Source organism: Anarrhichthys ocellatus, unplaced genomic scaffold (assembly GCF_004355925.1).
Source record: "Anarrhichthys ocellatus isolate YVR2014 unplaced genomic scaffold, GSC_Weel_1.0 scaffold7, whole genome shotgun sequence".
Taxonomy (NCBI): Eukaryota; Metazoa; Chordata; class Actinopteri; order Perciformes; family Anarhichadidae; genus Anarrhichthys; species Anarrhichthys ocellatus.
This window is the reverse complement of record NW_022280037.1, coordinates 3,014,532-3,038,896: the sequence shown is the minus strand read 5'-3', so window position 1 is coordinate 3,038,896 and position 24,365 is coordinate 3,014,532. Positions and strand designations below refer to the sequence as shown.

At 42.2% G+C, this 24,365-nt stretch overlaps 1 protein-coding gene across 6 annotated transcripts in view; it reads left to right on the top strand.

Annotated features, from left to right (window-relative positions):
• Positions 1 to 2,233: 2,233 nt before the first annotated feature.
• esrrb (estrogen-related receptor beta) overlaps positions 2,234 to 24,365 on the top strand; it is a 50,588-nt gene continuing 28,456 nt past the window's right edge. For 2 of the 6 annotated variants that reach the window (XM_031847660.1, XM_031847659.1), the window contains exons 1-2: positions 10,894 to 11,179; positions 15,001 to 15,069. In XM_031847660.1, coding sequence (XP_031703520.1) covers positions 11,130 to 11,179; positions 15,001 to 15,069 — 119 coding nt within the window. In that variant the 5' untranslated portion in view covers positions 10,894 to 11,129. Of the gene's footprint in view, positions 2,538 to 7,459; positions 7,528 to 10,893; positions 11,180 to 14,662; positions 14,749 to 15,000; positions 15,070 to 24,365 lie in introns of those variants that run through there. The other 4 variants (XM_031847662.1, XM_031847663.1, XM_031847664.1 and 1 more) reach the window with 4 other exon arrangements.

Below are 24,365 nucleotides of genomic sequence, written 5' to 3'. Positions count from 1 at the left end.
CACTTTAAGACATTAGCCAGACATGGGCCTGAATATTAACCAGCTCCTTTTCCAGGAGAGTTCCACACCAAAGGCTGCGTGTGGCAACATACATTTTTAATCACAGGGGGAAACGAGGCCTCTCAATCGCTCTCATCCATTACTGTGTGCTTAACTCTCCGCATTTTTTCCACAGGGCTCTCAAAACAAGAAAAAAAGCTTTATTTGCTGTTGCTCTTCCCTTGCGGTTATTGGTTTGATTTTGATATTGTTTGTTTATATTTGAGCAGATTCTGCGGTTTCTTGATGGATCCCAGTGAGTCATTTCTCCTGCTAATTGTTTGTAAAGCACAATCTAACTATCTCAGTGACTATCTTGACTATGCTGACAGAGTTCATTTCCCTGGGTTTAGTGTGTGTCTTCCTGCGTACGGACAACTGGGCGGAGGCAGTGGAGCGTGAGCCAGGCTTCCACAGCTTAATTGGAGTCATGTTCTCCAGAGCCTGGAGCCTGCTCCTCTCCCTGCACCGGCCTCTCTGGTGCTGGGCCTGTGGTGGGGAAGGAAGGGTAAGGCACGGGTACCATGCAGGGAGATGATCTGTTCACCCCACCCTCTCCCTCTGGGTCCCCCCCCACTGTGACACATGGCACCCTGGTGACAAGGTCACTCCACTGTTGTGGCACCACAGGGGGAACTGGCCTTATTATCAGGAGAGAAGACATTCTTAAGAAGAATCTAAAGGAGGATCTGATCTCCAATCACATTTATTCACGCAAGACAAGGTTTCTTATATCCAGGAGCTTTCTTTCTTTTTCAAGGGTAAAAATTTACTTGAAATTAGTTGAATGATGATCATTTTCTTAAATTTAGACCTATACGTGTATTTATACTTTATTAGAGAAGCATTCAGGGAGCACAGTAACAGCAATTCCCGGAAAATAGCATGTAAACCCTTCGCTTTATAATATATATTAACTTATAATGTCTAATCAGCTGAGAGTGAGTCAGAGAGGTATGGATTAAATTTACATTTTTAAAATGCAAGCCAATGCAAATGTTGTATTGGCTTGCATTTAAGGTGTCCACTACCTATACAAAAAGGTGCCATTTTATAAATCTGCAAAGAATTACAATATAAAAGAGCTGCATCAACACATCACTGACACACTCTTAACAAAATGAAATGTTTCTTTGCTTCACTAAATATATTACAACTAATTTAGATCAGTATATTGTACAGGTGTTGCTGTAATTGTTCACTACCTGTATTATTATGACATATTACTTGGATGGAAAGGAAAGGGTGGGCAATCATGTGACAAAAGTCAAGACCTGAACACATAATCCTACAAGCTCGCTACAAGCACCACAGCTCACTGTGCACATACGTAGCACCCACAAGAATAACGTCATTAGACTTTTATTTTGAAATGTTTCAGAATTGTATTTTCGTTATGTAAGGTGAACTTACATAAAAAAACTATTAAATTCGCATTTTGCAACACAAAAATATATGTTGATATATAGACGTGAAAATGACGAACAAATCCTAATAACTCCAATAGACTGTAGATCGTATGAAACGACTAATGCAGTCAAGGCTTGAATCATTATTCTGTAAATTAGATGTTTATAAGACAAGTAACGCACCACATCTTTGGTTAAGGAAGTTAAAAAGCCAAATTTCTTTCAGTCGATGTCCCAATTGTTAAGGTAACTATTTAATAATCCCTGTTTAGTGAAGAAATTACAGAAAAGGGTTAAATGAGGTACACCATGCATGGGCTGGCACTGCACTGACAGCATTTATCAAACTCAATCTCTCTCAGTGTAAGAAAGTGAAAACTAAGGAAAGTCATTTTGTGCCCAATGAAAGTTTTCCTTTGGAAATTTTGCCTTCCATTAAGAAGCAAATTAAGCACTGGACCAGTGCATTCTAGAAGGTCCACCCCCTCCAAATACACACACTTCTAATTTGTGATTTATTATGTTCTTGATGTGTGAGGAGCATTGGTGTGCTGTTGAGTGAGAGGCGGTTTATTCACTCCACAGTGGGTGTGTGTGTGTGTGAGAGTATTTGCCAGTGCATATGTCTCGCAGAGAGAGGTGAAGCAGAGTATGCAGCCATCATTCACTGCCGTGGGTCGGCCCTCACACGTGACAGCAGGTGACCAGTGTCAGACAGAAAAGGTCACAGGCCTGCACTCTCTCCCAGTTTACGCAGCTTAAAAAATCCTGCAGATAACCTGACAAAATCCGACTCTACGAGACTGATTATCTGCTGTTCTTAAGGTTTGGGTCATGGTGAGATGTTCACTGGCTGGAGCAGCTGAAAGTGCGTGCTCACTTGGCAGGATGCCTCTTTACCTGATGTGTTTTCTCTGTCCTGCTCTCCTCTCTCGCTATTTCACTTTCTTCACTGCCCATTTTTCTTCAGAACTTTAAACAGCACGTCGCCTTTCTTCCTGGCTCGTCTGTCTGTATGGAAGTCTGGAGGCGGTGTTTTTGAACATCTTTCAGCCTGGCTACTCTCTGTGGGAGTCCTCTGACTTGAAGGTACTACCTTATTTGTGTAATGTGTGATGCACATTTGACATTCACCTGTGTGTGTGTGTGTGTGTGTGTGTGTGTGCGTGCTTGTGTGTATGTATGCGTGTTTGTCTCTGAGCTTATTCTTGTGTTCACAGGCCCATTAGTGAAATAGATGAAATGCATTCCTTTTTCATCTCGGTATTGCCCAAAGGGTGTTTTTCCTTTCTTGCATTACAATTATAGTAAGCGGTCCCTCATTAGTGGTAAGCATGTTTTAATACCTTGATAAGGGAATTTCACACAAACACATGCAAATGTTTTTTTGTTGTCGCGAGCACAAGTAGCCAAATATCTGTTGTCCTGGGTACAATGTTGGTTGTTTTGGTGTTATTTTTCAGGGGGAAGATAAAATCTGCGGGATGAAGATTAGCTATGAAGTTTTACATAGGAAACCTTTGTACTGGCCCCTCTATTGTGGGAAAAGGGCATTGATAGGAAGGCAGATACAGCTGATCAATAAGTAGTGCAGTTTTCTCCCCAGGCCTTCCTTCATATCTCTCTCTTGTTTGTGTTTTGAAGGGGTCGGGGGTAGGGTCTGGTAAAGTGGTGGCGTGGGCGGACCCCTTTATCAATCAGGATTTTAATTACACACGTCTAGGGCGACAGCTAGATTAGAAACCAATCGACGCTATCGGCCACAAAATCTAATTACTGTTTATTGACAGATAAGGGCAGGCCCCCTTCACTTTTCCAAATAAGATAAACCTCCCCCCTCGTACACAATGAAGAGCAGCTCATACTGTCCATGAAAGACTCGATGATAAGTAAACCCCCACCAGAGAATTCCTCTATGCTATTGGTGAGACATTACGTCTATGGACTTCTCTGTTAGAGATGACACAGGATCAGTGTGAGAGACAAATTACACCTCTCCGATGAGCTTTGTAACAGTAGAAGCCTTTTGCTAATGCACTACTTGTGTGTTGAGGATTATTTTTTTTTCTCATTGGAGCTCATCTCGGTAACCTTTAAACTCACGTGTCAAAAACTCTAGTTACTCCTTGTTTGTAAGTTACTCAAGTCAATGGGGTCTTAATGATGAGTAATGAGTGACCCTTAACCCTGCCGAGTGCACACAGGTGAACCATTCCGTCTCCCGTAGACACATATCTCCCCTGAGGACAGTCCATCTTCGCCCTCCTCGATGTCCTCCTCGCTCTGAGCTACAAACTGCCCCCAACACCCTCCGCACCCTCACCCACATCAGCCGTTTTACAGCCTCCGTCACCGCGCAATGCACTTTACCTTTAAAGCCGAGAATCTGCTTCAGGTAAATATGGAGTAAATGATTGGATTATTGTTCTTTCATTTGGCTGTGTAGTAACGGCTGGATTATAAACATTGCAGAGTATAGATTTCCTGTCAGATCCTATGAATCAGACATCCTTATCTCATTTCCAGACTGCCGCTTCACCCATGCGCTGCCATCTCCCAGCCAGGGAGTCTGGGAGAGCGTGGGGAAGCACACACACACACACACACACACATGCAGACATAAACATAAACAGACAGACAACCAGACACAGTCACACACACAGATGGGTTAGTGGTAGAGAGAGAGAGAGAGAGAGAGAGAGAGAGAGAGAGAGAGAGAGAGAGGCAGAGAGACTGTTGTCACCCAGCACAGCACAGGCACTCCAAAGTCCATTCGAAGATTTCAAAAACCACTTAGTCCCCCTGTCCATATTTGTTAAGCAAGTAAATCTAAGGGCTGCAGCGCACTGAATTCAAAAAGAGAGAAGAGACAGCGATGTAGAGAGCATGAGAGAGACGGAAAGGGAGAAAGATATCTCCTAAATGAAATTTAGGCGAGGGTGGGATGGAGATTGGCTGACAGCAGGTGGAGGGAGAGAGGCTTTGGACCCTCTGATTTAGTTTGAATCGCTCAAAGAAAAATGTTCAGGTTTGAATAATGCAGCATTTTTGACCGGGGCTGGAGATTGATGCCTGATTCATCTGATGTTTGGACATCATATCAGCAGTTGTGTCTGATATGTTTCATGTTTTTTTTTTCTCTGCCTGCCTCTCCGCCTCTTCACTGAATTTCGTTTCACTGGATTACCAACACTGTAATTAGGTTAGGGAGCTGTGTGGACCAGTAACCGCCGCACAAGCATGCTTTTCTTGGAATCCATCAAAACTCACCGCAGAACTACGGAGAGTCAACAAAACGCCACACGCAAAACTGGTATTACACAATTGTAGGGCGCATGGAAACCCCCTATTGATTCTACATCTGAAAGCAACAAGCAGAAATGTTAATCTGTCTGCGAGCTTTCATTCTGTCTCATTTCAAAAGTGCCATTCCAGTGCATTCCAGTTTATCATCAGAGTACAATAGCAGGCGGGAGAGAACGCAAAAGAATATTTGCTCTTGTAGGTCACTGTGACGTTGGCCATTATCATAATTTATTTGATGGTGACTTTCAGAAAACCATAACAAAAACCCATGAAATCCCATTTTAGGGGACAATCAGTTGATTTCGATACTCAAGTGTCAGAACATATATTTGTGGATGATATTGCATTGGTAGAGACAAGTACGTGCAACTCTTCTGAGCGTAAACCAGAAGTGATTCAGATTAGTTTGAAGGAGGGGTCGAAGTAACGCTGAGTTTTACTATCAATTCACCTGCCACATATTTTCTTGGTAAATCAACAAATTGTTAAATCTATAAAATGTTGAAAAATAGTGAACAATGTCACAATTTCCTGAAGTCCAAACTGACATCTCCAAATTGCTTGATTTGCCCAACCAAGAGTCCAGAACCCAAAGATATCCAGTTAAGAATGATACAAAGCAAAGAAAGGCAGCACATCCTCACATTTGGGAGTTTGCCTCTTAAGTAAATGTTTGAAATGTATGATTAACGATGATTCAAATTTTAAAACAGTTGCCGGTTTATATTCAGTTGATCAACTGATTGATCAACTGAGCGTTTCAGCTCTACTTTGAACTACATTAAGCAAAAAGTAGATGTAGGAACTGAAATAAAGATTCTACAACTCCATAAAACCGCTGTTCCAATCACATTTCCTGACAATATCTCAATGACATTACACATTACAGCCCTTCATCTCATGGCTCCTTAAGAGAGGATTGTTTATGTTAGCCAATAAAACAAAAAAAAACTACATGTGATTGTGAATTCGTACAATTAGCGATGTTCTCCTTCACCATCTGGAGAATTCTTTCTGTGGGTTGTTGAGAGCCGCTCACTGGTAGTTAATGCACCTAACAGGGAACTGAACAGGACCGCTGTTGTCGTTCCTTAGTGCTGAAGCGCTGTGCCATTCCATTTATAGATTTTCTCTTTGATGGGATAATTTGGTCTTTATATCTCTCACAAATGAAGTGATCCTCAGCGCTCCTTGCGCAGCTCAATGTGCAGCTCCCATTTTCAAATACAGTTAATTGCATTCGAAAAGAATCAATGATACTTTCGCAGTGACAATATCATTCTTTTAATGTCACTTAATTTCCTCAGTGAAATGATTACATCAATAGCCTGGAACCCATTTCTATCTTTCAGCATGAATTAATCTATTAAGGACAATAATTACACGTTTGTAATGGATAGGTTTTTTTTGTGCTCAGAAGTAAATGCAGTCGAGTCTCCATTGTGCGCCAGGTTGTTGGCACTGTCCCGACTGTCATTCATTCAGTTTATGAATTACACTATCACCCTGGGAGAAAATAAATAAATAAAGGTACCTCTGCTGCAGCTCCTTGGTGGCCTTGTTTTGAGATAGCCCTCCCTCTAGTGGAGATGATAGCGGTGGTGACTGCTGTCAGCCGGCTTCATGCTCTGGGCCACAGCTGAGGCAGTCAGTCAATGATGGAGATTCTAAAATGGGTGGAGGAAATCCTTTCATAAGACAGGATAAAACAGAAATTATATGAACAATTTCAAATCTTTTTTTTTAAATCACATTTCTAAAAGGAAAATGGCTCCAGAAGCTGTAGGGTTCGGTGTGCTGCTTTGAAATGTATTTTAAAATTGTTTATACATATTGATGTTTCAAGTATATGTAGTATTTTGCCATAAAACTGACAGTGGATCCTAAAATAAGGGCCCGAGAACCACCAGGGGTCATGCAGAGGGGTAGTACGGGGGGCTAGTGGTACGTTCCATTTCACGATTATGTACAACACGTGCATTGATTATAGTTCAGCCTACTTTCACATGGTGGCTTTTACAGGATCTCACCTTGGCTTCAGAAAAATACATACCAAAAATACATTAAAAAACATAAATGAAAGAGTTTGTGAACGCCTGGGTTTATGTGACACAGCTACTGTGACCTCTGCAACAGACGAGACACTGCTATTATCCTGTTATTTATTCATTAATAGTGGAAACCAATCGACGGCCGTGGTGTTCAACTTTTTCACATCTGCTGTCCCCTGCCACTACACTTGTGGGGTGATGAGCAGAGGGCCAAAATAAACAAAATTAGAGCCTTTGACAGAAGTCAACAAATTGCTGTACAGACACACGCATAGAGGTACTTCTACGCTGCCTACAATGATATTGAGTGAGTTTCCTTACCGGCTGGGGTGCCTATAATAATAATTCAGAAAGCAGTGAATAATAAGATAATAACGGTGGAACAATCAACAGGATGTATTCTGCGGTATTTTACAACATATAGTATGAAACGAAAAAAAGGGGGAAGTTAAAGTCACGAGACGAACAGGCGAAACGATTACATTTCCTCCTTCCCTGAATCACATCTGACCCCGCTCACCCAAGTCCTGCTGCCGGTGGAGGTGTTTGGTTTAGCCACAGGGCGCGCGCCGGAGGAGGAGTTGCTAGTGTGGCTGCGGTGTGTGACAGTTAAACGGCGCGCTCAGACACGCAGAGCCACATCACCACCGGCACCACTACAACCGGGAGACACCAGTGCGCTGTGCTCGAGACGGGGACGTGACATGACTTGTCCGAGTAAGGTACACTGTACATTGATCAACCTGCGTTTATCTTCCGGTTACACAGTCGAGGCACATTGTTTGGTTATCCCAGTTTTGTGTCGTTTTTTTTCTCTAGACATTTTAATGCAATTTTAAAAGTAGTTTGGACACACCTGTAGCTACTGTAAATTATACAAATGGGCACGCGGCTGAGTTCTAATTGAGGCATGTATGTGCGCGCGGTCCTGCTACACTGTGCCTTTTCCTCTGGGAATGGTGACTGAATTATGTTATCGATTAGACCATTGCTCTATGCATGAGCAGGTTAAATATGACAATATTACAAGGCCTGGCTGTCAGTTTATTTCCAGAGAAATGCGGAGGTAGAGTTGTTAAATACAGACCACTAACACTGCGGATTTATTTGCTAATTGTTTGCAAACCTGCAGTATTAAAGGATACTAGGTCGTTGAAGTGCTTTTATGCTGTGTTTTCAGGCCATGTTTGTTTACGTCACCAGATGTCAATAAGAAAATTAATAAAAGTAACATTATCACACCACCAAGATGCTTTAATTTGCTCTATAAAGTTCAGCAGACGTGCACGTCTACCTTCAGCACTGTGTAAGCTGAATAACATCTAAGTTCTGCAGCAGGGTATGAAAAACTAAATGAAGGCAATCTCATTTCATGACACTAATTCACTTGAGGTGACCACACTGCTTAAAGTGACTGTAGTTTGACCTTCTGTAAAGTAGACTTTACTCACTGTTCTCTAGTTGCACCACCCATACTGTACACACAGTACATGTAAACAAACACACACACACAAGCTGTACAGAGGGATACAATGCAGGTATGTCTGATGCTATATTCTGAAAGCAAAAATCGAAATCATTAAAACAAAAACAAAATATCATGTTAGGTAATCAACTCAGCCCTGCTCTCGGTTGTCACACGCCACTAACTTTGTCATGCCACGTGTGATCGAGTGTTAGCCAAGTGCAGCTCTATTCTTTATTTCTATCAGATCCCTTCCTGTCAAATCAACTGTCACCTACCGTGATTTTTTTCTTCTTCTTCATAACGTAGCTGATAAGAAGCAACGATAGCAGCAGCAGGGCTTTCATAGCTCACACTGCATGACTAAAGTCTGCGCAGTGTCAGTCGAAAGCCTTGGGAGGCCGAAGGAAAATATGCAGAAATGTCATCTATCAAGTGAAGGCGTTTATCAACATGAAAGGCAGTACACAGGCGAGATACCAGGATAATATTGCAGTCTGTCTTTAAAAAGGAACACTTCGTGATCCTCTGTTGACTTGTAACTAAGTCTGTCGATTTAAATCATGCTGGATCAGCTATTTGTACTAGTAGAATTATGCTGTGATCGGTGCAGCAATTCAAACTCAGAATGACTGATGTTTTGCTAGTTTTGGTTTCTTTAAATAAGTAACCAAAGATTTTTAAGTCCCAAATGAGAGAATGTAGTGCCACAACTTTAATAAATAGCGGCATTATTAGAACTGTTATTAATATGGAAGTACAATATACAGTGTACTTTGTTCCCTGTGAGGTGTACAGATACGTGTTGTTTTTTGTCCCTTATTTCCTGCAGTGTCTTTTTGAAGTATGACAACTGTGTTTGATAGTGATTTTATTCCTCTTTAAGGAATTAAACTGACAGGTGTTTGACTTGGCATCAATCTTAATTGGATTTTCATTTATTTAGTCATTTGTTTTTGTCGCAAAAAAGAGAGCAGATGCTGTGTGATCTGTGCCACTGTGGAGGCACTCTTGCTGCACATCAATAAGCCTGTGATGATCAATAGGGATTGCGTGATGTTTTTGCATTGATTATAGAAACGTGAGCCGATGAATGGAACCGGATTCCTCTCTGAGGGCTATACTGTTCCTGTTCAGCAGAGGAAAAACCGGAGAGCAGCAGAGCGACCTTACACACCTTTTTGCACGAATCTGCTGGTAGATCTGGACTCCTCCTCACTCACTCTTATTTCTACTGAAGAAGCTGGAGACTGCCCGTCAGGCACCTTGTGAGTTTCTGAGACGTGGAAAAGCTTGCTGCTTCTTTCTGCTTGACTCAGCCAAGTGTCAGCCATTGTCGGACTGCTCGTTTCTCCAATAAGATGCCATGGTAAGCTCTGTTCTTATAAGGTTGGGATACAGTAACATGGAGACCTTCACCGACTGTGAAATGGTATCTGCATTCTCGGCATTCTTACTGAGCTTGATCAACAGTGAAACACAGGCGGTTCTAAAGCTGCGGGTTAGAGAAGACAGAGCTGGATTTTCCGCTGCTTTAGAAGCTGATGGGCTTCCAGAATATGAGTTATGGCTCGAGATCATCTCTCACAGGTGGTGAAAGGTTCACAATGGTACCTCACATGTAACACCCGCAAATGGAGCTAGCGACACAGCTCAATAAATACATTTACTGTCCTTAGTGGTTTGAAAGCTATTGCTTTTTGAAAGTAAAGTGCTGCAGATGCACTCGACTGCTTGCTGGAGCTTCTACAGTGTGGCTTAGGCTGGTGTCAGATTTGACTTTATTATGTGTTCTCTAACTGTACAGGCTAGATTACTGTACGTTTTTATATTGTCATGGTCAAGTTCTGAAACAGCTGCTTGGTAAAGTTCTCTGTTGTCGTCGTCGTCGTGTGAAGTAGCTTTGCTGTAGTTTTTATTTGATATCATTGAAATGCATATTTATGTAAGCATAAAAACAAGCTGTAGAAGCTGAGACAAAATGATTTTCTTCATCAAATATGAATTGAAATACATTTAAAGATACTTCACCATTAAATACATAATAAATGTTGCATTTCAGTCAATACTGAAAGAAAGAACTCAAGCTCTTTTTTTAATTATACCATAAATGCTAACTCTTTTTATGTAATTCAGATGGAAACTTTGTGTGTTGACTGGTCTCCTAGTTGCGTCTCTGTTGTTCATATGATAGGTTGTTTTGTCTATGTGTGTGTGAGCTCATGTGTGTGTGTGTGTGTGTGTGTTGTATCTAGCGGAGTGTGCGAGTGAGCGTTTGGATCCCTCCTCCCCAGTGCTGCGCCGGCCCCTCTGTCGCTTTAAGTCCTGCCCCTCGGAGCCAGCCAACAGCAGCTGTTCCATATTCATCAAGCCCTTGAGTCTTAAAGAGCCCTATCCCGACCATGGAAAGAGTCATTCCCCTCGCTCGCGCTCTCATGCTCTCTCCATCTTAGCGCTCATCCCGCTGCTGCCTGCGCTTCTCTCTCTGTCTCACCCCCCTTTACCTCCTCCGTCTCTCCGCCCCTCCTCCCCCCCCCCCCCCCCCCCCCCCCCTCCTCCTTCACTTTCTCTCCCTCTCTCTCTCTCTCTGACATACACACACTTTCACTTACATACACTCAGACACACTCTCTCTGCCACACATTTATACATAAACACACACACACACACAACACCCATGCTCACGCACACACGCGAGTCCAACATACCTGTGCAGGCTGGGGGGAGCGGTGCTGGAGGGGGCTTTCGTTTCGGCAGCGTTGTCTCTGAGGGTGCTGTGCCATCATTCGGGGAAGAAGCGGGTCTCAGTTGTTTTCTCTTTCCTCTTCCTCTCATTCCTGGAATGCTAAAACTGGACTGATGGACATTTCAGAACTTTGTCTTCCAGACCCTCTCAGCTATCATAACCAGTAGGTGCACCTTGCTTCTTTCTTTCCTTCTTTCACTTTAACTTTTAACCCCTCTGTTGTGATGCAGTTTTATTTCTTCTCTGTCATTCTTTCTTTTTTATTTGCCTTATCTGCTTATGCTTGTTTTAACTATGCTTGTTTTAGTTATGTTTCCTGAACCCCACTAGTCTAGGCACTGAACTTTTTCTTGTTTTAGCAGTCATGTACTTTTCCTGGCTTCTCTATTCATCTACCCTCTCACACCTACTCACACTCTAAAAGATGCACTTTCTCTTGTTCATTGTTTTAAGGGCTCTTAAAGCATGCAGGACTTGACAGTATAGAGCAACAGGGCAGGTGCAACCGTGTACGTGTGTGCATACGTGTGTAGATGTATTGTGTGAGCACATCATATGGAAAGAAAGACTGGCGTCTTTTTAAATTCCATTCAGGGCATGGCTGATTGATTTAGCGTGCCCCTCTGCAAACTACGTATTTGTTTCCTAAAGAATTTGGGGTACCTGTCCAGTCGGGTTAGGAGGTTGTTTGCTGATGGCTTTGTTCTTAGATTCGGCCGCACAGGGAGAATATATTTTTTTGTTAAGGAGATGAGATAAACGTGCACCCGTGGAATTGGAGAGGATAAATTACACAGTGTAATATTTGTAGCCAGAAAAGACGAATGAAGAGACCCTGTGACCTCAGTGGAAGTGTGTCCCAGCCAGCGGCACACGAGGCAAGCTGCTGTCTCAACAACTCCTGGCTGCTGGGACAGGCTGAGCTTCCGGCACCGACCACACTTTACCTTTGTAAAAACATCCTTGAATTTGATACAAAATTAACGTGTAATCTTTAGTTGTGAAAAATATGTATTTGTTTTTTTTAATGGTATAATATTAACGTTTTTAATTCAACATATCCCAGTTAATGGACAGACTAAAACTTTGGGCTTGTGTGAGGATTTTTATACATATACATTTATAGATCATTTTTATATCAATCTTTATTATATTTTATAAAGTGTTCAAATTTGAAAAAAATATTAATCAAGTAGTATATATGCAAAAGTAGTGATTTGTGCAAGACCAATCAGACGTTTAAATTTCAATTACCTCACAGTTGCCTGATAAGTCATTTACACATTCAGACAATTTACATTATATTCTCTCTCTTGTAAAACATTCCAGTTAAAATTTGTATCGTCTTGTTTTCTGAGCTCTTCATGTTCTGAACATTATTAAATGCTAATCGAGGAGTTTAGTTTAGTTTTGATTCACTATATTTTAAAGCAGTGTTCTACATGCAGTGGAAATACGTAACAGGTGTAAAGTTAGTAAGCTGAATGTTGTTAGTGTGTATTGCTTTACTTGACCCATTTGGTCACAGATATTCTTTACTTTGAGCTTTAATCACTGAAAATTAAAGAAATACTTCTAGAGAAAATATTACCATCTTAGACAGACATTCAATAATCTCCTTTTGTTCATCCTGTAATGGATTATAAAAGTTCACTTATGTCTCTACACATTAATACACAATTACACAAACAGCAGTAACAAGGTGGATATTTCTGCAACACATCAAGTATTATATGTTCAAGTGTATTTATATTTTTCATTGTAGTATTCCCTGCAAATATATCCTTGTCACAACTACTTTCATTTGTATTTCTTTTTTAAGCAGATCTTTACACAACCCCCACATTTATGTATGATTATAATTTGGATTTATGATTATTCTAATGTCTGAGGAGATGTGTCATTTTCAAATTATTTTCATAACAAATGCACTTTCCAACACATTTTGAATCATATTTATTGCAACAAGGAGAAACCTTTTTAAATATCAACACAATATTTGAGTTATGTTGGAAATCATTTGTTTAAAATGTTTTCAGTTTTAGTTCACTATATATTTGACTTTGTCTCCTTTCAAGTAATCTGACAAAATTCATAAATGTACTTTTGATTTTTCATTTACTCTCAAATGTTATAGTTAAATTATCAAATGTAAAATAACACGTTCCTAAATTTGTACATGAAAAATATGTTTAAGTAATATTTTGCAGTTAATGTTTATGTTAATTAGTTTTTGTTTTCTTCCCCCAAAACATTAGTTGCATATTGACATGTTTGTCTATATGATAAAAGAAAATTAATATTTAATGGCACTCCACACAAGAAAGCAGTTGCATTTCTGTGTCCCATGATCAGACTATTTGATTAATATGGAAACATGTGACATTTAAAATAACGGTGTGAAGAGCATTTGCTCTTTCAAAGCTGAGTTGTGAACAGGTGTTTGATTTATAAACAACTCTGGTAACTTACCATAGATGTGTTTAGAAATTGTTTGTGATCAAATGTGGATGTAATAATTTCTCCACCTCCAACGCAAAAAATCTGTCACAGTAACTTATGACAGTAAATTAGCATTCTCCTGATTACATGTCTTCCTACCAACAGTTAGTTATTTGTGGGATCTCTCCAGCAGTGGCCTGAGAGTGTGCTGTTCATTGTGCTCCAGCAGTGGCTCTCCTCTGCTAATGGTACAGCGGTATTCGCAGCCCCTCACTGTGGGCTGAATGTGGCTGTGATGCTTGGTTGAGAGGATTAGTGGGACGTATGTGCGCCATGTAATTAGCACAGCACTGTTGTGGAACCGCTGTGGTATACTCTGTATAGATCCACCCGAGGGCATCGCCACTGCCTGGGAATCAGATGGAAACAGAGTTTTGCCTTCAGAATAGAGAGAGACACACGCACCTCTCGTCTCTTTGCACACTGACGGTATTTAGAAATGCGAGCGCATGCAAGTTTTCACCGAGTATTCCGATAACACAGGTTTTACTGGAAGTTTAATTCTGTATGCATTCTCTCAAAATGTGTGTGTGACATTGCCGCCGGCATGTGGCCCGTTACACTCCACCTGTTATTTACTTTTGCTGGACTTATTGGAGTCTGAATATCTCTTGGCTCATGGCAGAGAGACCAGCCGCTTAGTGTACGAGTCTGACAGGCTTATTGTTGATCTTGTATTGCAGTGGCAGTTCGCGCCACTCAGAAGTCAGCCCATGCCGAGGATTGTCAGTTTGAGTTCCTCTGTGCTCGCTAGAATTGAATTGAGATGTGACATCTTTCTGCCTCTAAATGCTCCATCAACACCCTCGCTTTCCTTCAGCCCTGGCAGAGCCACTGCTATAAACTAAACTAGGCTATCCCATTTCCCTTCATGAAATAAAAGCTTTTTAATGTATTTTTTTTAAGAGAAGCAGAGAGAAGTTAGCACACAATGATGAATTAGATTTCAATTCATTTGACTTCATTCCCAGCTTGCTGCATTAGAGCCTGCAAACACCCATCTCTAGCAGTCCGTCTGCTTGATTCTTATTAGGTTTCAGAAAACAAGGCGAGGGAATTGCATTAGTGTATCTTAAGTTAAAAGCTCTTTGCTCTTTGACCAAGTGTTTCATTGTTATTGGGTTAATCAGATTTTTGCTGTCTTCATGGAGATGCTATCGCAGGCTAGAGGCAGTGGTGGGTAACCAAAGCAGCCGTGCACAGACACTATCCAGATGGGATCAGCTTACGGTAATTTGGTTTCAGAATACATTACCAGAAGAGGCTTCTGGCCGAGAATGGCCACCCCGCTATGCGCCAGGAGCTGGTGGCCTCTGTAGCTGCAGTGTCCAGCCCCACAGCCCACCTGTCCCCCATCCCACCCTCCTCATCTCCCAGAGCTTTTAGGGGGTGTTGGGATGTGTGCCTTTTTTAAAGTAAACCCTGATGTTTTAAAATTCAGTCTGTCACCCAATTCTAAATACTTCTTCCTTGTACCAACAGGGCTTTGTTGTCCAATTCATTAGAGAGATTCCTGAGTCCACTGGCCACGCTGGAGCCCTCTCATTTCTGGTATCTAGTATCATTACTTTCACTGTAAATATGTCACTCAGCTCAGGCTGAGCGGGGGGGAGGGGGGGAGCATGTTGTCCCACTCCAGGCCAAATGGGGATGCAGAGTATATTGACACTCTCTGGATGTTCACTGTACTGTAGTTTCAGATGTATTCGGGTTCATACTTGTCAGTGCTTAGCCTGGCTTTAAAAGGAGCTGCTAAATCAAACTCACTCATTTATTTGTAGTGGTGTTACCTTTGGGTGCTCTATTCCGTGGGTCATTAATTAGGAAAATAAGAGTAAGAAAAGCATGCAATATCCAGACTTGTTCTGTTCTGAAATATTATGACCCGTTCGATTTAATGTTGTGCAAAAAAACTCTGTGTAAAAATGGTCACATTGCAAATTAACTTTTTTTCTTTCAACCAATATTGCATGAGAGAAAGTTTGAAGAAAGTATACAATTGTATTTTTAATATTATTGGTACATTTTGGATGTTAGTGTTACTATAACATGCTGTCTCTTGAGACCCTATCTGATCTTTGGCCTTTACACCTCTCAGTGATTGGCTACCAGGCCTCTTTGGCTATTTCACAACGTCTACCCGCACAGAAATCACCAGCCGTCACCACACGCCTCCCTTTCTGATTTCTCATCCATTGTAACCTTGGACACCTCCGCCGCAGTGTGAGAATCTGTTTAAAAATAACTAGGTCCATTAGTCTAGAAGGATAATGCTAGCCTACGTGGGCTCTCATGCCCTTGTGGCAGCAGAGTGCTATCACTAACACGGTGCGTCAGCACTTCTTCCTGTTGCTCCAACATTGAAGGGCTCCTCTTCATTCTCACACACACACACACACACACACACACACACACACACACACACACACACACACACACACACACACACACAGGCACAAACACACACACACAGGCACAAACACACACACACACACCATCTAGAACACTGAAGTTTAGAAAAATAACAGTCAAGAAATACACTTGAAAAAAACTGTAGAGTGGTAAATTAGTCACAAGAAAACACTTCAGTGAAGCTTCCTGTATTTGCCGAGTCTGCTTGTTTCTTACGGTTCTCTCCATTAGTATGATAGATATGAACGCTCACGACAATGCTGCTGCTTTTCAACCACTCTGTCCTAAATGTGGTGGAGGGAAAACTTGTAGGTCCACTAATTCACACTTGGTAAGAAAATGTGATGTAAGGCGGGTAACTATATGGGTGTTTATCAGTGAAGGCTATTGGTATTGAACGGCCAGCTGTTTGAAGGTTATGTTTCGGAGCAGTAATTGAAATGCAAAATAACATTAGGATCGATGGTTAGCTTTGTTTATTTATGAAATCAATATTGAAACCGTCCGTCACAGTAGCCGCTCTGATTCCCACTGACAGCTTCACCAAGTCTCCTCTACATGGCCACAGTGAGCCTTGCATCCATTACAGCTTTTAGAGCGAGCACTTCTTTTTTATTTCTCATCACTCTTTGGACAGCTGGGAGTAAATGTTTCATGCTCATATCTGAACACACACACACACACACACACACAGTCCGTAGGTTTGAAGGAAAACTGTGCAGCATGGCATCATGAACTGTACAAAACTGTGGAATTGAAAGGACTGACGCAGTGTGCACACTTACAGCAGCTATGTTGTGGGTGTGTCTTCGAGACAGAGAGAGAGTGAGAGACAGCACTACTATCACTCGTCCCTGATTTGCCCAAGGGAAGTAGATGTGACCAATAACCAGCCATTAACATGGCGGTGTGCAAAAAGCCAGCCACTGTAGGCCTAGTTTCTCTGTGCTGAACAGGAATTTCTATTGATGTATTTGATTCTCTTGACCCGTGTCAAATATGCATTGCTCGTATAACAGAAATAAGAAAAAGCCTAAAACATTAAATTATGTGAGAAAACACTGCGGTACAATCCTGTTCCTAAATCAGAACTGAATGGTCTGCAGAACATGATTGATACATATTTGATGAAACATTAACCCACATGTATTCTTACTTTACACCGTCGTTTATTTTTGAAACATTGCCATTATCTCTATTATTTGTTAAAGCTAATAGAGCTTCCATCTCAGTTTACATCACATTGTCAGGCTAGGTTCTGACTCTCCATGACATAAAATGTTATTCATTACAGGTTAACTTTGTTTGTCTCATAAAACCTGTTGTTTACAACTTCACAACAGAATCATTTCAACTGATAACTGACAGATGTGTTTGTGTAGAAATGTGTGTGTGTGTGTGTGTGTGTGTGTCCCTGCTTGCTCGCCTGCCTTCAAATTATACAACTATGTGCTTGTGTGTGTGTGTTTTCCTGTTGGCCACGATACACATTCACATTTAAATGCCTCCTTATGAGACCACCCCCACAGCGCTGAGTGCAATCGAATGGTCAAATTGAGTGTCTGGTTGTTGAACCTGCCACTTGGAGAGTCGCTCCCTCCCAGTTCATCCGGTGACACCAGACGTGGTGAACACTGAAATGTGTGTTTAGATTGCCCCCTGAAGGAGACACATTAATTCAGGAAATATCCCCAAAGTTTAATTATTCCTGAATGGTGTGGTGGTGGACACTACCGTATAAATCAGTTAGGCCCACCCGTCTTTTTATTACCAGCACTATTTATGGGGAATGTGTGGCAGCTGGTAGAGATGAGCCTGTAAAAAGCCAGAGGCTATTGCTATGACTGTGTCTGCTGCTGTGGCAGACTGTCATAGCAATAGTGTTGTGAGCAGCATCAATTCATTCTGGAACTGTTTGAATTGTGCGCTACAATTTAAATCAGAGGAATCAAGTCAACTTTGATGATCACGTTGTATTATGTATGTTATTTTAATCTTACCTATGTGCCGTGATGACACAGCCGCTGTGAACCTGTACAAACATTTACACATTTGATTGCGTTTGAATTATGCTGGACGCCTGATAAACCTGCTAATTTTGGCCGATTAATTTGGCCTTGTACATTTGTATGTATGTGTGTGCATGTGTTTGTATTTGTACTCTTCTTCTTATGAAGAGGACAATTTATAACGGAGGCAGGATGGGCTCTTTGTTTTAAGCAGGTATATAGTTCTCCCCTAAACAAGGACAGCCTATCAGAAGAAGATTAATGAAGTAATTTCATGCATGGCTCTATACCTCCGTCCTCCTGTACGCACAGTCACTGTGTCTAAACCTGTGATTTACACTGGACTGTGTTAAATAGCCTTAACCCTTTATGATAATATTTCTTTCTGTTTGTGACACACACACACACACACACACACACACACACACTGCAAAAAAACAAGCAACACAATCTGTAATATCCTTCGACCCTCTGATAAAATGGGCTTGGATCTTTTGCTCAAGTTTCCATCATTCATATTTTATAATCCCCGTCTCTTTATTTTACATAAGGAACCCTACTGAGAGTGCGTGAGAGGTGTGCTGTGGTTGATATCTGCTGGCTTTCCACATAATTTATGGCAGTTAAACAAAACCGAGCCTTAAAGGGCTTTTGCAGCATGAAACAGAATTTTTAAGAGATATTCATACATTAGCCTGGACAGGTCAGCTATTCAGGAGCATATTACCAAATCCTGTTTTTTATTTTCACTATTTTAACAACAGTTTTGACATTCTGCTCTTATTGAATCTCTTTCCACTGACTTTATTGATTCATTATATTACCATATTACACATGTCAATTCTAGGAAAATCGCACTGTTTATGAGTGGCCAAGTTAACTGATGATGTACTTTTATGAGGCGCTGATGATATGTTGATAATGACTTCATGATGCTGGAGATTCTGTGATAAAACAATGAATTTACATCACTGCATCTGTGTTACTGAAGAGAAAACCATACTGTTCCTCTAGAATGTCAGAACAATTTAAAAATATATATATTTTTTTATGTATTAGAGTTAAATAGCCAAACAACAGAACTGTGTCGTTGGTAATATGTTTCATCATTCGAATTTTAAACAGACGTAAAGTGACAAAGAACTGCCATAAAGCGGAAGAGTTTATTGTTAAAACATATGTTATAAAGGAAGAATCCACCAACTGTACGCCCATATTGCATGGGAGTGTATTGTAATATTGGCGACAGTGTATCAGTAACATATCACACAACGCCAGGTTTTGTCTGAGGTCATTACCAACACCAGCTTTGAAGGAGTCTTTTAAATATACAAAACGCTGATAATTAGAAACTGTTTTTAAGGATGATTTTTTTTTTTTTGCCAGTAGTGGACTATAATTGCTTTCTGTAGATATCACGAGCCATTGTACATTTATGTTGTTAAATTATACCATGGCCATGCTTCATAATGGGTGTAATGGAAACTAATCTTTTCTAATGAAAAAGCAGAATTAAAAATGTGATCCCAAATGTACTGCACGGCAGCCGAGACTTATCACTAAACTTCTTTTTTACATACAGTGTGATGAGCTGTTCAATTCTGCAGGGAGCTTCCCCACAGGGTCCGCGTAGAAGACTGTTAACTCTTCGCTCTCCACTGTGGGCATTTTAGACAACTGACAACTCCCTCACGTCCCCCCACTGACAGTAGCTCTGTCATTAGCCATTTGCTTCTCTCAACATCCTGAACTCAGCCCCTTATAAGAACTGGATCTGCCCAGTGCGGCCCAGACAGTTTACGTCAGACAAACAGCAGCGCCTGTATCACAAGAGGCCCTCTCTTTCCTGCCAGCAGCATCTCTGGAACAGGAAGGAGCAAGAGGGGGGATCAATAGATGTGATCTGCTTCTTGGCCAGCGCTATCTTGTGCTGTCGCTGGAGCATGGGGCTCATGTTGTAGTAGTGGAGTGAGCTCATAGCTTTATAAAGACTACAGTGACATCGCTGTGGAGCAGCTAAATATAATCCTCTGCTGGAGACTGAAAAACTTAATTGCCCAGGCCACAGAGCACCATGGTCCCCCCAGTGGTAACCCTGCACGAGCCCCCAGCCTACGGACTATTGATCCGGGGCCCTAGCTCTCCATTGGTACCATAAACACAGCTCTCTCTCTCTCTCTCTCTGCCTCGTCTCTCTCTTCCCCTCGCGTATCGCTTACTTTCTCTTTTCCTGTTTTTCTGTCTCCTCGACTTCCCTTTTGTTTGCCTTCATAGATCTGTGCATCATAAATCTCTGTCAGCTTCTCCTGAGTGTCTGGCATATCCGTTAATAAAGAGACCCCTCCCCTCCCTTCAGGTCCTCCCCCTCCGCTCCCTCCTCTCTCTGCCAGAGCAGGACTAATGAATGAGAAACTCCAAAATTAGGGGCCTCTCCCTCATAGATTAGAATGGGTCCCTATGGAGTGTGGGGCTTTCCTCCAACAAAACCACAGCCATCAACCCCCTTCCCCAACATTTCCATCTTTCATATTCTGTCTGCAACACAAACACACCCTGAGACCTAAGAGCACCTAAGCCCGTACAGCGTTGGTACAGAAACACATGCACATCACCCCAAGAGTCTTTTGGCCCCTTATTCCCCTGATGGTCATTAACCTGGAACCAGTCAGAGAGGCGTCCTTCATATATGTTTTGGAATCTCTATTCCCTTCCTTTCTCCCAAGGGCCACCCAAACCCCTCCCTGAGCCCCAGTCCTTTCTCATTTCCATTCTGCCCTGCGTAAACACACGCCGAACACCCTTGGTGGCATACACACCATACATACGGATGTATCTCTGTGACTTTAGTCGGGCCGTGCAGAATTTCAGCGTGGTCTCCGCTCTCCCAAAAATGAATCCCTGGCTGTGTGTTAGAGCGGTAAAAGGTGGCGGTGGCCCCAGGAGGAGAGGTCAGCGTGGCAGCTGCCAGTGGGTTCTTGCTGTGGTGGGGAGGCTGAGCCCGGCTGAGAGGAGGTCTGTCAGGAGCTAATTGAGTTCGTCCTACCAACGCTGACTCTGGGGCCAGTGGCTTATCAGGCCACATCGCCTGGGGCCCTCCAGACAGATCTGCCCCTACCGGGGCATCTGATATCACCATCACCCTGCCTGCAGATGTCAACCCCCACCTCCACCACCCACCCCTTCCCCTCCACTTACCCAGTTTGATCAGGTAGCAAGGATGTGACACTCCGGGATGAGGTTAGCAAATGTTATAAAATTGTGTTTTGGCATCTTGTGGCCTTGAGAGTGAAAAGGACATTGGGAATATACTCACTTTTTGAATTGAGCCTCGAGCACGGGTTTGTGATTTACACATGAAACAAGGAGAGAGCTGTAGTCACCCAGAGAACAGTGGAGGATGTCAGTATCCTCCTGAAGTGAGCAGGAAGCTCTCAGCAGGAACACTTACAAATTGGCTCAATTAGATCCTGAATGTTCCGCGTTCTTGCGACAGTGTCATCCAACGTTCAGAGTTTTTCGCTTGCAGGCGAGGAAAGTGTTGAGAAGCGAGGAAACGAGTGCTCCTCGCTTCTCCTCTCGGAAGTCGAGGAACAGAGAGTGTGAGACGAGCTGCCAGATCATTAGGCCAGATAATCCTGGTCACAGCAGCACCAGTGGAACGATATTAGGGATCTGAAATGCTGTTAGGAGGGCCAGGTGGAATCAGATTAAAACCAAACTGCGCAGTGTGCGTTTGCGGGCCCATAACCCACTACTCAGCATGAATGTTGATCAGTGCAAAGGGAACAAAAGGAGGAGGAACAGAGAGAGAAAAAGAGAGAGAGAGATACTGTATCTTGGACGAGCACTGCTCCTTTGGGCAGCCAGGCAGCAGAATTTGAAATGCTCTTATGTTGAGGAAGGAAGTAAGACAGAGCTATAGATTTTACAGCATCAAGTCGCGGTTAGTTCAGCAGATCCTTTCCTGTCTGCTCTGTCTGTCTAGCACACAAGCTAATTAGCACCTGCCCCACATATTGAATTATTTATTACAACTATTGCTGCTGTCAAACTATTTAATGCTCATAATTCATTTTCCCATACAATGGTATTTATAGATTTAAATTGGACCTGTCCCATTAGAGATTACGAATATTTATAGAAATATTTTAGACTATTTGATTAATACGCCAGGTTCAAGTGGTTAGTATTCCCTCAGTATCATTAATCAATATATGCAGGCTTGTTAAAAACATAAGCATAGCAGTGGTATAATGTGTCATAGCAGAATGAGTTAAGGGGATTCTAGCCAGCACATTTATTATAAATGACCACATTGAGCTGGAGGGGAAACAGTTAAGACACTTATGCAATTATGCTAAGTGTCACCCTGAAGATGGCCTTTGAACCGGGGTTAAGCTTACTCTGAATTTGTGAAATAAAAGCTAAATGGAGTCATCTTGTGCTCCTGCGTTTTAATATATAGCCTTTAATAAGCCAAGTGCAGGTGCCCTATCACACAGGTGCACATATCCATCTGAAACAGAGAACATAAAGCAGATGAACACAGAGCCTTGCATTAATTTATGGGGATGCAATCTGCATTCATTATCAAGAGCGGCGAGTTCTATTTTAGAAAGGCATGAAATGGATTCACTTTGTCAATTTCTGTCTGCAAGGACATTCAAGAGTACAAATGGATCATTTTTTAAACAGCAAATCTGAATAACCGCCCCCCCCCCCAATGCCATCAGTAGTATTAGATGTATTTTTGCATTGTTTGAATTGAGAATAACTGAAAGAAAAACGGTAAATTGGAAAGCATGATCTCCAGCACAATGGTAGTTGTGTATCAGTTTTATATAGTGAAGGCTTTATATTGCAAGAAGAATTCCAGGAGTGCACAGGCAAAGGGCTTATTCCACAAGGTCAACGGTTTTAACAGGGGGCATTTTTTTATTATTTATTTTAGCAGGTAACCTTTTTGTGAATTTTCAGAAGTGGTAGGCACCTGGAGCTCCGATGAATATACATGACAGCAGGGAGTGAAACCTGGGAATGAGATTTAATTTGACACGCTGACCCCCCATCTCCACGGGCCCAGCAAGCCAGGGTGAGAAAATAAGGTTGACCCACTGACCCCTGGGCCTGAACCCCTCCGTCACCCACCCTCACAATTAAATCAGCCTCAGAGAGCAAGAGGCAGTCCAGCCGACCGAAAGGGGGACACAGCGGAGGCCTCTCGTTTCCTGTTTCCTCCCAAGCACTCTGAGACAGACAGCTATCGTCCAATCAGGCAGATAGAGCCCGGTACGGAACATCCCTCTCTCCCCGTGCTGATGGTAAACTGACATGTCAAATATGTAAACATTACCATTAGTTGGCAATATGCTAATGGAACTAATGTGCTAAGGCACAACTTCGGGCTGTTTAGCTGCCAATCAATAGGAGCCCCTGTGTCTGAATTTGCATAAGCCATGCAAGGCTCAATTTTGTTAATGCAGGCAAGTGCAGGTGACCTTTCACCCCTTCCGTGGTACCTAATGCAAAGGGGTGTGTGTGTGTGTGTGTGTGTGTGTGTGTATGTAAGTGTGTGACCTAGCCTTGACCCTAAGGGGTCACTATGTCTACACGGCATCCCCAATACAATGAGTTATCCATCTCGTCGACCAGTCCACCCCTTTAGTTCACTCCATTTGTGGATGGAAAAATGAGTTGAACAAGACCGGGCTAAGTTTCCCCCCCCCCCCCATTGTTCTCCCAATGCAATTTCAAGTTAAAGGTTATAGAGCGAGACTGAAATAGATTTATATGGGCAAGGAAGGCTTCAGAGTGCATTTTGTGGCCACAGCCAAAAGGCTGCACTTTAGTCTGCACACGTTACAGCATCATATTGCATGTACTCCAAAACACAGTTATTAGGCAGACAGTGAAAAAGTCAATATCTTGCCATCATGTTTCCTTTTGGTTGACTGCTGACTCAAGGAGACAAGCCAAGGTCCACTCTGCTCTCTAAACTATGGAGATGCCCAAGACTTGATGTGCTGGGTGTGTGTGTGTGTGTGTGTGTGTGTGTGTGCGCACTTGCGTGTTAAGTTATTTGAGTGCTCTTTCTATCCCTCCCTCTTACTCTCTTTCACTTTCCTTTCTTTCTGTCTGTGTTTTTGTATTGTTTTTGGGCATGTGTGCAACGGTGTGTGGACGTGCGTATTGTAGACTTAAGCGCTTTTCCTGCTACGGTGGTGTGTGGCTAATGAAGCACTTAGGATCCTCCCTCTAGTTCACGGGTTTATAGGGAAGGCTAGGACACATAGTGGTATAGAGAACAGAACATTAAGTAGACTATTAGACATTAAGTCTACCAAGTAGACCATAGTAGAATAGTTGATACATTTTAAATGTGATTTGGCAAATACAATAGATTACAACTGTTGGAGCACATGAAAC